The sequence below is a fragment of the Thermobia domestica genome, chromosome 3 (assembly GCF_964235325.1).
Source record: "Thermobia domestica chromosome 3, izTheDome1.hap1.1, whole genome shotgun sequence".
NCBI lineage: Eukaryota > Metazoa > Arthropoda > Insecta > Zygentoma > Lepismatidae > Thermobia > Thermobia domestica.
The window spans coordinates 60,502,054-60,517,103 of record NC_137456.1 but is presented as its reverse complement, the minus strand read 5'-3'; the positions used below and the strand labels follow the sequence as shown (position 1 = coordinate 60,517,103).

At 36.2% G+C, this 15,050-nt stretch overlaps 1 protein-coding gene across 2 annotated transcripts in view; it reads left to right on the top strand.

Annotated features, from left to right (window-relative positions):
• The window catches only part of LOC145680422 (uncharacterized), a 47,021-nt gene extending 36,018 nt beyond the window's left edge, over window positions 1-11,003 (top strand). For both annotated transcript variants that reach the window (XM_081750937.1, XM_081750938.1), the window contains exons 2-3: window positions 1,407-1,686; window positions 6,663-11,003. In XM_081750937.1, coding sequence (XP_081607063.1) covers window positions 1,462-1,686; window positions 6,663-6,914 — 477 coding nt within the window. In that variant the 5' untranslated portion in view covers window positions 1,407-1,461 and the 3' untranslated portion in view covers window positions 6,915-11,003. The remainder of the gene's footprint in view (window positions 1-1,406; window positions 1,687-6,662) is intronic.
• The last annotated feature ends 4,047 nt before the right edge of the window (window positions 11,004-15,050 follow it).

Genomic DNA, 15,050 nt, shown 5'->3' with positions numbered 1-15,050 from the left:
TTTTTTTTTTATGAAATTTATTGTGGAATATGTTCCTTTTAAAGTTGGAGCATGGGGTATGTGTTCCTTGTTTATCGATTTGAACCGAGTTGATTGGAGAAGCTTTATAGGAAACTAGCAGCGTTCACCCCGCTTCGCTGCGGTCACCCCGGAACGCAATAAACTTTGTTACTTAGATAATTTTTACTTTTTCGCTTTCAAGTGATATGATAAAAACCATAGAAGATTGCAGTAAATGTTAACATTATATCGCCTGTCATTTATGTTAACCCGCCCCGCTTCGCTGCGGTCACCCCCGAACGCAATAAACTTTGTTACTTAGATAATTTTTACTTTTTCGCTTTCAAGTGATATGATAAAAACCATTATAACGCCTGTCATTTATGTTAACCCGCCGAGTGACACGGTCATGCGGGTTGCATATAAATACGTTTATTTTTATACCTATGATGAACTAACAAAGGATTTGTACGTAATGGACACCTGAATGGTCAATTATCTCAAGACACTGGTAATTGAAAATTAAAGTGATATGATAAAAACCATCTAGGGTCCAAATCCTAATAACCCCCCAAAAATAAAAGAAATTGGTTCAGCCGTATTAGCGTGATGAGCGGACAAAGGATTTGTACGTTCTCTTTTATATATATAGAAGATATTCACCGTTTGATATCAAAATCAAATTATTTCAATATCATATTAGTTACTATGAGGAAAATTACACTCATGAGATTACCCGTTATCCATGACTGAAAAAATATACCCATCCATTTTTGCGGCCCAATAGAAAATATACAAATTCATATTGCGTCAAAATCGAACAATTTTAGCAAAATGATAGTGTCGAAATCTTTTTGATATTGCAATACGTACTGATGCAAGTTTGCAACATACTATTGATTTTACTCCTTTATTCTTAAGGTATTTGAATCCCAAACAATATATTTAATTCCTATTATAGAAGGAAAGGAGATAGACTACCAAATTTCATTTAAATGAGTAGAATATCGAAAAATGAAATGAAATCTTTGAGTTTTACGTCCCACGGTTGTGCCGGTTAGGCTAAAGGTGACGGTGATGATGAGTAATGAATGAAATGGTGGAATGAAGAAAGTGGGAGGAAGCGGGAGAACCCCGATCCACCACAAAGTTCACTTGGTGGGGGCTGGGATCGAACCCGGGACCCCAAGCACCAGAGGTGAAGGCTCTACCACTGAGCTATCGCGGCCCCGAGTAGAATATCGAATTACCTTTCTCCACCATATACTGTATTTGAGTCAAGACATTACGTATTATTATTATTATTATTATTATTATTATTATTATTATTATTATTATTATTATTATTATTATTATTATTATTATTATTATTATTATTATTACACTAATTTTTGTTCTTGTTTCAGGCAACTCCAAGATGCTGTTGAATTTTAGGTGAGGAGAAGTTGATCATAATGCACGATGCTGTTTTACCGGCGACGCCTTCAAGAGCAACCACTCAAATGGCAATTGAACTGTTTGCTGAGAATTTTCACCATTTCATGTGCTGTTCTGGCTCTGACAGTGTTGGTGGATATCGTAGGCTTCGTTTACGTGGCTCTTCTCACAAGTGTTCTGGCCATTGTGTTCTTCTTCATCTACGTGCTTTGGTACTTCACTGCACATCCGCAGCCGAGGCAGGATCAGGTGAGAAATTTGTGTAGGTCTTTCTATTGTACGTAGAGCAGGGGCGGCCAAACGTTTTGATTCATTGATTTTACTTCGATCTGCCTGTCTGCAATTCTCATTGGTATTGTACCGTCATTTCTCTTAATTTACTTTTAGGAGGGAAGTCGGTATAGGGTCTATATATATACAAAGTAGAGTAATGCTTTTCCAAACGAGACATTCAGAGTACACAAGGGAATCAAATCTAATTACAAAAGTTGGGGGAAAAGTCATAATGTTTATACGATACCCTTAAGTACATGGCAAAGTTAACACTACTTTTTACATTATGAGTTCTTTTTATTTTTTTAAATAATATTTTAATATGATAATCTTTTATGATCTGTAATGAGCTTCAAACACAGATCTTAAAGATGAAATATAAATATTCAGAATGACCAAGAAGAGCACTTGATTCCATTGTGTACTGAACGCGTCAAAATCAAACCAAACCAAACGTTTTACAGGCAACACATTCATCTTTTGACATAACAAAGAAGAAATAGTGTTCCCATTTTTCATGGAAATGGTATAGTTTTCGTCCATTTATTCGAGATCATTTTACTTTAATTTCAATTCACTTTTTAAAAAGGCGATTGATGTGTAAGATTTCCTTTCAAATAATATAATCTTTCCTAAATAGTTTTGCGATCTACCCAATAATCCGGGGCCGCGGTGGCTCAGTGGTAGAGCGTTCACCTCTGGTGCTTGGGGTCCCGGGTTCGATCCCAGCCCCCGCCAAGTGAACCTTGTGGTGGACAAACACCGTGTGCGTGGGTTTTCTCGGGGTTCTCCCGTTTCCTCCCACTTTCTTCATTCCAACATTTTATTCATCACTCATCATCACCGTTTCCTTTAGCCTAACCGGCATAACCGTGGGACGTAAAACTCAAAGATTTCATTTCATTTCTTTCATGTTTTACCCAATAATCAGCGGCTATCGACTGTTTGGCCAGCCCTGTTGTTGAGGAACCATTTGAACAATTCTTTGTGTTGATAATTTTATTGGTATTATGCAAATAATAATTGAGTATCTACAGGCCAATATTTATATGTATGATATATAGTAGCCAGAATTGAGGAGATATAAGGACAATTTCCTCCATATTTTCCCCTCTTACTATCTCCTCTTAGCACCATGCCTTTTCCATCACGAGATGTTAAAATAAATAATGCTTTAACTATTATCATTGATCTGATATTTCAGCTGATTGGCATTTACGCTCTTTGCCAACAATGATGCTACCCTAAAAGTAAAACACTTAGTAGGTTAATCCTGTGGCTCCCAATTGGTGTGGCGCGAAATTTTGGAAGTTAAAAATTATGAAGCAGAATTAAAATCAATCTTGAGACAGACTGCAGCAGTCAACGCCTCCAGCTGCAGCAATAATGCTCAGTATTGGCACATGGAGTCACCACTTTATATATATATATATATATATATATATATATATATATATATAATTACATTATTGTAATTTATTTGATTATTAATAAAAAGAGATACAAGTGTGTCGCGACGTCGTTCGTTGGCGTTCACTAAAGTGTGTCGTTAGCCAAAAAAGGTTGGAAACCACTATGTTAATTGGTCGGTTGATTACGAATCGATAATAGCAAAAATAAAATTAAAAAATACGCTGGCCCAACGTAGTTTAAAGTGAATTTTGGCCTGCCAACAATTAACCGACATAACTATCCAACAGCTTTAACGCCATACTTCCAATCGCAATTTTACTTGTGAATTATGTTGAGAATCAAGTTGGTTGGCAAATAGTTGGCAAAGCAGTCCATTAAAACGTAGGGCCAACGTTAACATTTGGCTAGCCTCACACTTCCCCCTATTGGACTCACTGTATACGCTGCTATAGGATGTATAAGACGAGACTTACAGAATAAAGTGGGATCTGAACCACTGTAACACATTTGATACTCTTCCAATGAAAATCGAACCTATAACCTCGCACACCAAAGACACAATTAGTAGCCACGAGCCATTCAATAGGGCGATCATCGTTTTAATAGCTCTCATCATTATTTTAGTGTATAACCGTATTCATCGTATGACATCGCTGTAATTTAACAATGGCGGCACGTTTGGCAGTCAAACGTTGTAATTTTAAGAATTTTGATGTGGTTAAAGTTTCATTAGAAATATTCTATGATTTTGTTTTATTTTAGTTTTATTTTATTTTATTTTATTTATTTTTATTTTTTATTTTATTTTATTTTATTTTATTTTTTTTTGGAAGCGGGGATAAATTTTAGGTGATTGAGAGTTGTCACTTTAGCATGCATAATGAACTATCATGGTATAATTTTATTCATTTAATTGCATTTATAACCGGCGTAAATTTTATTCACTACAGTGTGTGAAAAACAGAATTACGAAACTTTCACACGATAGCATCATCTCGTGATGTATAAAAAACAAAACACTGGAGAAGGATGAGTGTACTTATGGCTCCCAGACTGAAATGTGAGTTAGGGTGTCTGTTACAACAATACCATAATAATAAAAAAACCTCTCTAGTCTATGGTATTTCTTTCTTCTTTTCTCTTCAATTCGCTTTCCCGCACCTTGGTTTAATTTCACGCACTACGGCACTGCAATCGGATCAAGAAATGCTGCGAAAAATCTTATACGAAATAGAGCCAAGTTCTATCTCCGAGAAATGTCATTGCATGAAAAATGCTTTATAACATTTACTGTTTCACACGATAGGGTAACGATGATAGGATTTTTGCTAGAAATCATACAGTAAACGCTTGCATCAAAGGGCGTTAGAGCGGATAATGCTACTGGAATGAGTATAAAGATTATTCTGTAAGGTGTCATCTATGTTAAGAATATTTAATTACATTTAATATTTGTTTTCGAGGAAAACACAGTTTATGAATCCTTTATCTAGGAACATTTTTTAAAAGTTTTTGTGCTAATTCCTGGTTATTCCCTAAAGAAGAAACATTTCAGACAAATAGAATAGGCAGGAGAAACATCTCATTTGAATCTTGCAGTTTAGAAGGATATAAGAGATAAATACGCCCAAGGGCGCCCATGTTGTGGTTTCCAAGGAGGGGGCAAGTATAAGCGACATTTCAAATATAGTTTCAAATTTTGCTGTAACTAATGTAAAAATTCTATTGGGTTTTCTATATTCCCAAATATAATTTCCTCTTAGGGGGGCCGAGCGCCCCACCTTGCCCCCCCTGATGGGCGCCCTTGAATACGCCATAAATAGTAGGCCTATTTTCTGTTTGTTGCTTCCCCAGCTTCAAATGACATTTCCTAAACTAAATTTTTCAGATTTCTCATCTGAGTTTTTGATTATGATCTAGAAGGTTTTGACATATTTTAAATTTGGATAACTTGAGCACTTGAGAGCATATAGTAATACTGAGCAGTGACTGATACTTATTCAAAGAATATGATAAGATTCCACTAAGGATTATATAGCCTGTCATCTAAATGTATACTGGAGCCCAGTAAGCCTAAAGCCAATACCAACTTAAATAAGTTAATTCTTGTAACACTTACGTATTTATTGGCTCACATGAGAACTACATTTGCTATAACATATATAAATATTGATATCTGGAATAGCCTCATGCTCTTACCACAAATGATCCGATATTTCTGACAAAGGTAGACCACAGTCTGTCAATTCCTATTTACATAAAAAATATCTGTGAATCTATTCCATTGTCGACCCACCTCGCACGGAGTACATGATAAATTCAGAAAACACATTTGGACCTCGACATAATAATTATCTCCAACAGAAACAAGCAACGGTAAATATTTACCTTAGTTGACCATGACCGTCTTTTTTCATAAATATACCAAAGAAATAGTAAAAAAAAAAAAAAAAAAAAAAAAAAGAAACTGAATTTTCATACGATACAATGTATTTAGAGTTAAAATAAACTATCTTTGTTATATGGGTACTAGGTTTATCATCGCGATGACATTCCACTTAAATATAACAAAACAAATTTTGGCGAATATAATATTTAAAGGATCAGCAAGACATAGAAACGGATATTTTGTAAAAAGTAAGTTGATAAATAGTTTCATAAACAAATCGGGAACTTCGAATTAATAATATAGTGTAATGTACGCGTACTTTATTGTGTTAGTCCTACATATTATAACTAGCTGAAATGCCCGTTCCTTCGCATGGGAAGAATAAGTATGGAATATATAGACCCCTATATATGGAAGAAATATTGCTTTCTCCCTTAGGTAACGTAATGAAAATTAGAATGTAATTTATTTTTGGTATAAATTTTTGAACTCCGTACCCATGCACTTAAAATACGCTTTTAATCAAAGTGACGTAAAAAAAAAAAAAAAAAAAACAGTTTGAGGTAGATACTAACTACATTACAAAATTCATTTCAAATTGTTCGGCAGTTTCCCAAAATTCAATCACAAACATCAGACAATGTATTTTTCAATGTGACGGAAATCATACAAAATGCTCCCTACCACTCTTAAAATAAGAATTTTCAGAAACGCTGTAGCAAATTAGATCTGGCCAAAAATGTAGCTCACTGAAACTCTAAACTAAGCTTCTATCAAAGCATGCTTTTGAAATATCAAGAATATGATACATTAATTATAGTAAAATGGTCACTATGCAAGGGCACCGATTCCGGGGTGGAAGCAGAGGCCTACCCAAACCTCATGTGAGTCCCCTCATTGTATTTGTGAATAGAACAATATTTAACATAATTTGAATGCAATTTGTCTTAAAAATCCTCATACGTGTCTTCTGCATCTGAATGCCCCCCCCCCAAATTTACACAGAAATCGGCGCCCTTGTCTTTATGTACAGTCACGAACATTAATAAATAGAGGTTGGAGCCATAAGAAATAATGGCTTCAGCCTCCATTTATTAATGTTCGTGACTACAATATTATTGCCTTCTAATGGATTATTCTTATTTCGTAGGATTCCAACAATCCAACTGGAACAACTCTCACAACAGTTCCAGGTGCTGCGACAGAAGAGGAAGAACCTCTGGAAGTTGTGACAGTGAATTCTGACAATGTCCCTGCCCCTCCGTATATCTATGTCCCTCCACCGGCGATATTCCGCCATTACACACCGCCTCCAAGCTATGATGAAGCGACTTGGGATACCAAAGTTGAGACGGAGACGAACGAATCTACAACTGACCGTACTACCTCCAATAACACTTGAATGATTATTATTTCTAACTGCTATTACAATTACATCTCTTTATGAGACATTGATAAAACAATAAAGTTATTTGTCTATTAACACGGTGTCTCTTTAAGAGAAATATTTGATCAGTGGCTTTTTCAAGTGTATGAGTGAAAAGTTATATTTGATAGTTAAGTTTTCTACAATAGGCCGTAGTTGTAAGTTTTATTTTCAAGGTAAGTCAATTGGCAGCACCATAAATAATATCGCATTGACTAGTATAGTACGAGGCCTATAAATAAAGTAATAAGACAACTCACATCCAACTCACAACTCACAAATTAGCAACACTGCGCGTCTTCCTTCCGTCCTCATAGCGCACACGCGTCATCTCATGTAGCCTCAGTGTGTGACAAGTCCATCGTGTTAACAAGTGCTGTGGGAGAGCTCGTGCTGTGAAATGAATTGTGCCGCATCATAAAAGTGAGCGAACAATGTTACGCGCAACACTGTGCCATCATATGTTCTGCTTCAAACTTGGATACAACATGGCCGCCAAGACTATGTACGAAATCAGACAAGTCTACGACCATGCTGCTTTGTCGCAATCTCAAGTGTTTGACTGACTCAAGAGATTTTTGGAAGGCCGGGAATTAGTGGAGGATGATCTCTGGTCTGGAACGCCCAGAAATGATGCAAATGAGGAAAGAATTTGAGACTTAGTGTGGACTTGCCGTCGGTTAACTATGAGAATAATAACAGGCGAACTCAGTTTGAACCATACGACTGTCTATCAGATTTTGAACAATTAACTGGAGATCAGAAAACTGTAAAAAAAAAAAAAAAAACTATTACAGAAAAATCTCACTCCTGAATAAAATCACAAGGAAGACGTGTGCCATGACATTTTGGAGCGAATCAAGAATGACTCAGATGCTATAAAAGAATGTCATCACAAGTGACGAGACTTCGATCTTTGAGTATTATTTCGAAATCAAACGACAAAGTCACACTCAGAATTCACCACAGATAAAAAAAAGAGCGATGAGCAAGTCTAGAATCAAAGCCATGCTTATTTGAATTTCTTTTGACAGTAGAATCATTATCCGTAAACAATTCGTACCTCAAGGGCGAACGGTCAACATATGTACATTTTTACTGTTAAGTTTTCGAATGGCTCGAAAATGAGTCTTTGACGTGCAGCAAGACATCTCAAATACCTAGATGTTGCATCAGGATCATGCTCCTTGTGACACAGCGTTTTCGGTTGCGGAGTTTTGACACGGAAAAACATTCCTGTCATTCCTCAGCCTCCGTATTCATCAGACTTGAGTCCCTGTGACTTCTTTCTTTTTCCAATTGTGAAAACATACCTCAAAGGCCATCATTACTGGTGACGGAAAATATTAAATTGGCTGTTACCAATCAGCTGAAGACGCTATCTCGCTTTCTCAGTTCCAGCATTGTTATGCAAACTGGAAACAATGTCTTCATCACTGTATAGCTTCCCAAAGGAACAATTTTGAAGGCGACAGAGTGCAAGTGTTAATAAAAGATGAGCTCCGAAAGTGTCTCATTACTTCATTTACAGACCTCGTTTATGCTAGACTTTCCGTCAGGGGCGTCATTTAGGGGGGGCAGGAGGGGGCAATTGCCCCCCCCAAGAGTTTGAGAATACATATACTTTAATAAATGGCCTACTAATATACTAGTACAAAACGTGAAAGTCTTATGTCGGTGGTGCTCTTGCCCCCCCCAAGCGAAGTCTGAAATGACGCCCCTGCTTTCCGTACCGGCCTGCTGCACATCCCCATGTGTATCCCATTACATTTTAGAATTAAAAAAAAAAAAAAAAATATGCCGTCCAGAAAACATTTTAAGTCTAGACCCTATATTATATATTTTTTAATACCATAAAGCCCTTAATAACAAGTTACAAACAATTTAAGTCAGTCGTCATGTCGTGAGTATTCAGTCAGTCAAAAAAGAAAAAGAGGGGAAGAACTGGTATATCCTATACTCAAAGTCTAATTAACTACGATGCGGGTATTCAGTCAGTCAAAAAAGAAAAGGTTGTGAAGAACTGGTATATGCTATACTCTTAAGTTTAATTAACTATATCTTGAAAATAAATTTAACTAAATTCTTAAGGTTAGTTGTAGGCTTAAAGAGGGGAACGATAAAAAAAGAGGAAGTAAATAGTAGTGAAAGAATTTATAAAATTGATTATTACCGTTGAAGGAATTACAAGTACAAATCGAAAATCAGTAACATGAAGTTGTCTACGAAAACACACCTAATCTGGGCTTAAGTTTATGACCGTAATAACAGAGAAAAAGGCCTTATCAGTAACCAACTTTGTCTAAAATTTCATGTGATTGCAAGTAAGATATAATCTTTAGAAATATTCAGTGGTGGATATAGGCCTCCCAGTTTTTTCAGTGACAAAATAATTTAAGTTATTATTTATATATTTTTTTTGAAAGTTTATATATACCTATCATAGTCTGGGTACTGGCTGCGCATCCCCCAGTTTTTACCTTCTAGATCCGCCACTGAAAACATTGTTTTATAATCTTAGCTTTCTTGGATAATACTGTCACCTGATTTCAATTCCATATATTTTTTACACGGGGAACTTGGAACTGAAGTGTATATGGTAGATTTACTCTGGAAATACGGTAAACGAAGTATTTCCAGGAAGAACACCAAAACAATTGCAGTTCTGCTGCCTCACATGTTTATAAGAAACATGGTCTAACGTTTGAGGAGGAATCGTGTTAAGAATGGTGACGGGTATGTGGATTACGTTTAACATTAACGTAAGGTACTATAATATTTTTTAGTTTTTCATTAGCAAAACGTAATTTAATGTTACCAATCGCTTTATTCGTAACATAAGTACAAAGCAGTCTATCAGTGCTTTAATAAAGTGCAACCGCTGCTTTCCCAAACCACCAATCTTTACTGGTAGAAGGTAAAAAAGGGAGATGAAGACTATGGTCAATATTCAGGAGCAGAGATGGTCATCCTCCCTCATTTTGCCCTCATGAGGGCCGCCCTCACCCTCACCTCACCCTCATTTTAGTAGTTGAGGGTGAGGGCGTTGGAGGGTGAGGGTGTTAAAGTAATTGAGGGTGAGTGTGAGGGAGGTTGTGTGAGGGCGTCAATGGAGGGTGAATGTGAGGGCGTCAATGGAGGGTGAGTGTGAAGGCATCAATGGAGGGTGAGTGTGAGGGCGTCAATGGAGAGTAAGTGTGAGGGAGGGTATGTGAGGGCGTCAATGGAGGTTGAGTGTGAGGGAGGGTGAGGGGAGGGCGTCAATGGAGGGTGAGTGTGATTGAGGGTGAAGGTGAGGGGCGTCAATTGAGGGTGAGAGTGAGGGATGGTTAGGAAAAATGACCATCTCTGTTCAGGAGAGCAATTTTTCGCCAAAACAAATAAATTAACGGAGATCACAATGCTTGGGAGCTCCCAAGTTACGAGAAGAGACCTGCTAACGATGTCACATAGTTATTACTAGGGCGACCATAAAGCATAAAAAGCAGTAAAGGCATAATGAAATTTTCCACCTATGGTTGGCACCATACATGTGATTTTGACAATTTTATACCTATACCCAAATTTGCTAATCTTATAAGCATAATAAAGCATAATTTACAGAAATAAAGCATAAAGCATAATGCTTAATGCTTTTTATTCCAGAACCTTGTGTCTGTGTACAACAAAGAAAAATACATTAAATTATTTTGTTCCAAAGCAAGAATTACCAACAAAGGCTGCTATCAATGCCGCAAACGATGGGAATCAACTGCCAATTGCCTTTGCGCGTAACAATGGAAAGTTCGAATTCCTCCTCTCTTCGCACCTTGATGCAATTTTGTATCACCGTACCTTGATGCACCATATTGATGTAATTTTAGTGGGGAAAATTAATAGTTTCATATACATTTTTAATGCTTGTGTAATGGAAAGGAGTAATATAAAACAAATATGTAATAGAAATGGGTAAAAATTAAATATAACTCAAAGAACAGCATATTAAGACATAATTTAGAAAAAAGCATAATAAAGCATAATGTAATGAAAAATAAAGCATAATATACAGCCGTATAAAGCATAAAGTTGGTTGCTCTATTATTATTATCTGTGTATTAAAGATTTTTTTTCTAACAACGTTCAGCACTTAATGTTCTTCACGTGTGATAATGCCAATAGGATATTCGTTTAACGGGTGTTGAATATGAACTAACTTTGTTTCTGGATCAAAATATCCAATATCTAGTATGATGTGCTTATTCTGTAGAAAATACGAAAACTTGATTTAGGGGACGTTAAAAATGTTGTGGCCCCTGATCCAAAAATGCATCAAAAGATCCAATATATTTCAATCAAAATTTTTCTTGTAGGCCTTATATCTGGAGAACTACATATAGTGTAACAAAACCCAAACTATCAGTTAACTCAGTACAGTGGCGGATCCAAGGGGAGAGGCGATCGGAGCGATCGCCCCCTTCCCCAGAAGAGGAAACTTTCTTATTTTATATACATAAATAAAACCCATCCCAGAGTTTGGAACTCTTAAAAGTAGCTCTAAGTAGCAGTATTACAACCCACTGCTCCCCTCCCAGAAGTCCGTTCTGGATCCGCCCCTGACTCAGTATGATGTGCTTATTCCGTAGAAAATACGAAAACTCGATTTAGGGAGCGTTCAAAAATTTTGTGGCTCCTGATCCAAAAACTAATTCTTGACCAAGATCACAATCTTTTGATCCATTTTTTGAATCATTAATACAATTCTTGTTTCAAGCAATTCAAGTATCAGCGTGCGCGGTAGTGTACTCAAGCAAGTTCCAACCTCGTTGCAAGCTAGCTTTACACGAACGATCACATGGATTGAAATGGTCACTTTCAAGATATCACTGATTAGTGACTAATAATGTCTTCTTCTTTTGCGCTACAGTCTATTGTGGGCTAGGGCATCCTGAACAACACTTCGCCATTGGATCCTGTCCCTAGCTCTGCCTTTCCATTTCCGAATACCCATTACACGAAGGTCTTCCCCAACGTCTTTTAACCATCTCCTCCTGGATCGTCCTCTCGCTCTCTTTCTTCCGAATATATTTTGGCTGATCATTATGACATGCCCTATCCACCTGATTCTGTGTGACTTTGCTATGCGTACTATGTTTTCATCTGGTCTATTTCATGATTGTATCTTTGTCTACATGTGTCATCATCGTTCTTAATTAGCACGAAAATTCTTCTTAAAATTTTCCTTTCAAATATTAACAGCTGTTTACGGATCTGCATGTGAATTTCCATGCTTCAATTACATATGCAAAATATCAAATCTTAAGTGTAAGGCACCAGCATGAGAATTGAGATATAAACCACCACAAACTGCTTTTTTTCGTAGCTGACTCACTGACTGGGTGACTGACATAAATGTTTGGTATGTTCCTGACTGGCTAGAAATACGAAATTTTGCAAATTAATAGAAGGTAACATATAAATCTCCAGAAAATCCCAACATTTTGGATACCACTGCTAGAGGGGTAAAACGCCATCAACTCCCCAGGCTAGCTCTGTATAGGGAGAAATAATACTTTTCAACAAGACATAGCTGGCTAAACAATATTATCGAGTTACTGAAAGGTGGCCTCTGACAGATAGCTGTACATGTTGTAAACAAAACGACAGGGAGGATTGTTCGCCAATCACAGCAGTATTCTTTCACTGTTGCTAGGGAATGAAGGTCACAGTTCGCGCTGTTGCCGGTAGTTGAGACGACTTTTTAAATGTCTTAAGTTTGTCGCCAGAGTTGCTGTCTCTGTTGCGGAGCCTCTGGCAACAGCGCCTCCAATACTCCACGTGCTCTACCCAACTGTCAGATGCCACCTTTCCTTGCGCATACAGTAATGTCAGCAATACCAAATTACAAACAGTTACTAGCAGTGGCGAAGGGTACTATGAGGCTCTGAGGCTGGGCCTACCCTGTTTTCTACCGTATATTTTCTTTATCCTTGGTTTCTTATAAATAGTCAATACTTCAACATTTTGGTTTTTTTGGTAAAAAAAATAGTAGGTTGGAAACACTTGAAGGCCCTTCTGTCTGAGCCTCACCAGCTCGCTAGACAGGCTTACGGTCTATGCTGCTCAGAGAGCAAAGCTATTATCGCTGAGATTGCACGCATTCTTGGGAAGGTGTGAAAGCTCGCCTCTGTGAGTTTAGTTTTAGCGTTGAAAGTATCTTTCAATGCTAATATGTTATAAAATGATTTCCTTGACACACAGTAAAAAGCTTCTACGTAGAATTATGTATTTCTATTAGTGATAACTTTTTAATTTAGGAGTATATACCAGGAATTATTCACAGAAGCTGCGTTTTCCTATATGAGACCTCGTCCATAACAGCTTGTAGGATATAAGTCTGATACATTAAACATATGTACAAATTTACCAAACGCTATCGTACAGGATAAAATAATAATATTTGTGTGTAATTTTAATTGAGTTTGCCATTTCATAGAATCAGTGGGGTATTTATGATTTTGTTTCGGGGGACTTTGCTTGTTCCGGGAGAGGCTTTGCTAACTTTATTATTGGACATGTAAAAATTGTGCAATATATATAAAACAATAAAAATTTCGGTGAGTGCTTATGCCCGAAAGCACACCCTTAAATATGCCACTACGCAGAATACAATATAAAATATCTTGCATTGATTCATATGAAGTTCCTTCTGAGCATTAACATTTGTAGTGAAGTCATTTTCACGTAATGCATTAATTCAATAGAGTATTGTGCTTACTTTAAGGGGGGAGATGCAAATAACAAACGCTTGTCCAAGAAATGTGACAGTTAACAGTAAGAATTTACTTTCTTTTTCTCTCCTTCCATTTTCAAATATACAGGACATAAAAACAGCAAGTGAGGAGGAAATTCCCCTAATCTCCCCTACAAATCCCAGAAAGAAGAAAATATGAACTGCATTTCAAAATATTTGTAGTGGAGCTAAATGGGAATATTCCATTGATACATATTACGTGTTTTCCTCATGTAAATATTTGTTGCATAATAATAATAATAATAATAATAATAATAATAATAATAATAATAATAATAATAATAATAATAATAATAATAATAATAATAATAATAATATATATTTGCTAGCTTTTGTTTACCTCGATCAGGAAAATAGAATTCTGACTATAATTTTAAACATTTTATGATACATTACTGTTATTTGTGTTATTAGTTTGTTGGGCCTACTCTACTTGGGGGATTACGCTTCGCCACTGGTTACTAGCAGGCCCATATTAAAGGTGGAGCGATTGCTCCAGGGCCCCGTAACTAAGAGCGACCCGAAAATTTTCAAAAATTACTGAAAACATATTTTCAAACCCCGATACTACAAAACGTACAGAAAGTTCTAATATCCCAATCTTCCGTGTCAAGAAGAAAGTCCAGTTTCAAACTAATACAAGAAAAGTAAGGTTATGTTATCAAAACTGCCAAATTCTTTAGTGAAGGTAAGTTATGATATTGATTGTGCCAAATTCTTGAAATAAATATTCTCATTGTGAAATTATTTGAAGAATCCTCTACCTAGGGAGTGTGGCAACAGAAGAACGAGTAAGCGTGAATTTAAAAAAAGATTGATATTAGTGTCGAATTCATAGTTTTCGGGTTCATTGAGATGAATACTGACACTCTCAATGCTATTTAAATCCAAGTTTAGCAACATCGGCATGTGGAGTGAAAAGAAGTGAATAATAAAGTGACCAAAATGATTGAGCTTAGAGTCGAATTCATATTTTCCTGGGTCGGAAAAACGGCTGACCTGTTTGAAATTACTTTTGTAACATAGTACCTGTCTGTAAATGGCCCTTTGAGAAGTTGAAATTGGACAACCATCTTTCGTCGTTTCTAGTCACATTCTCTTCTATCCATTGCATTGCTTTATGCACTTGCGATTTCAGTGGAGATAATAATAATAATAATAATAATAATAATAATAATAATAATAATAATAATAATAATAATAATAATAATAATAATAATAATGATAATAATAATATCGATTTGAATAAAGAGCGTATTGTAGAGAGGTAGGGCTTTCAAAATTTATGCTAAAAATAGAGTATCGTATGGATTTTTATCATT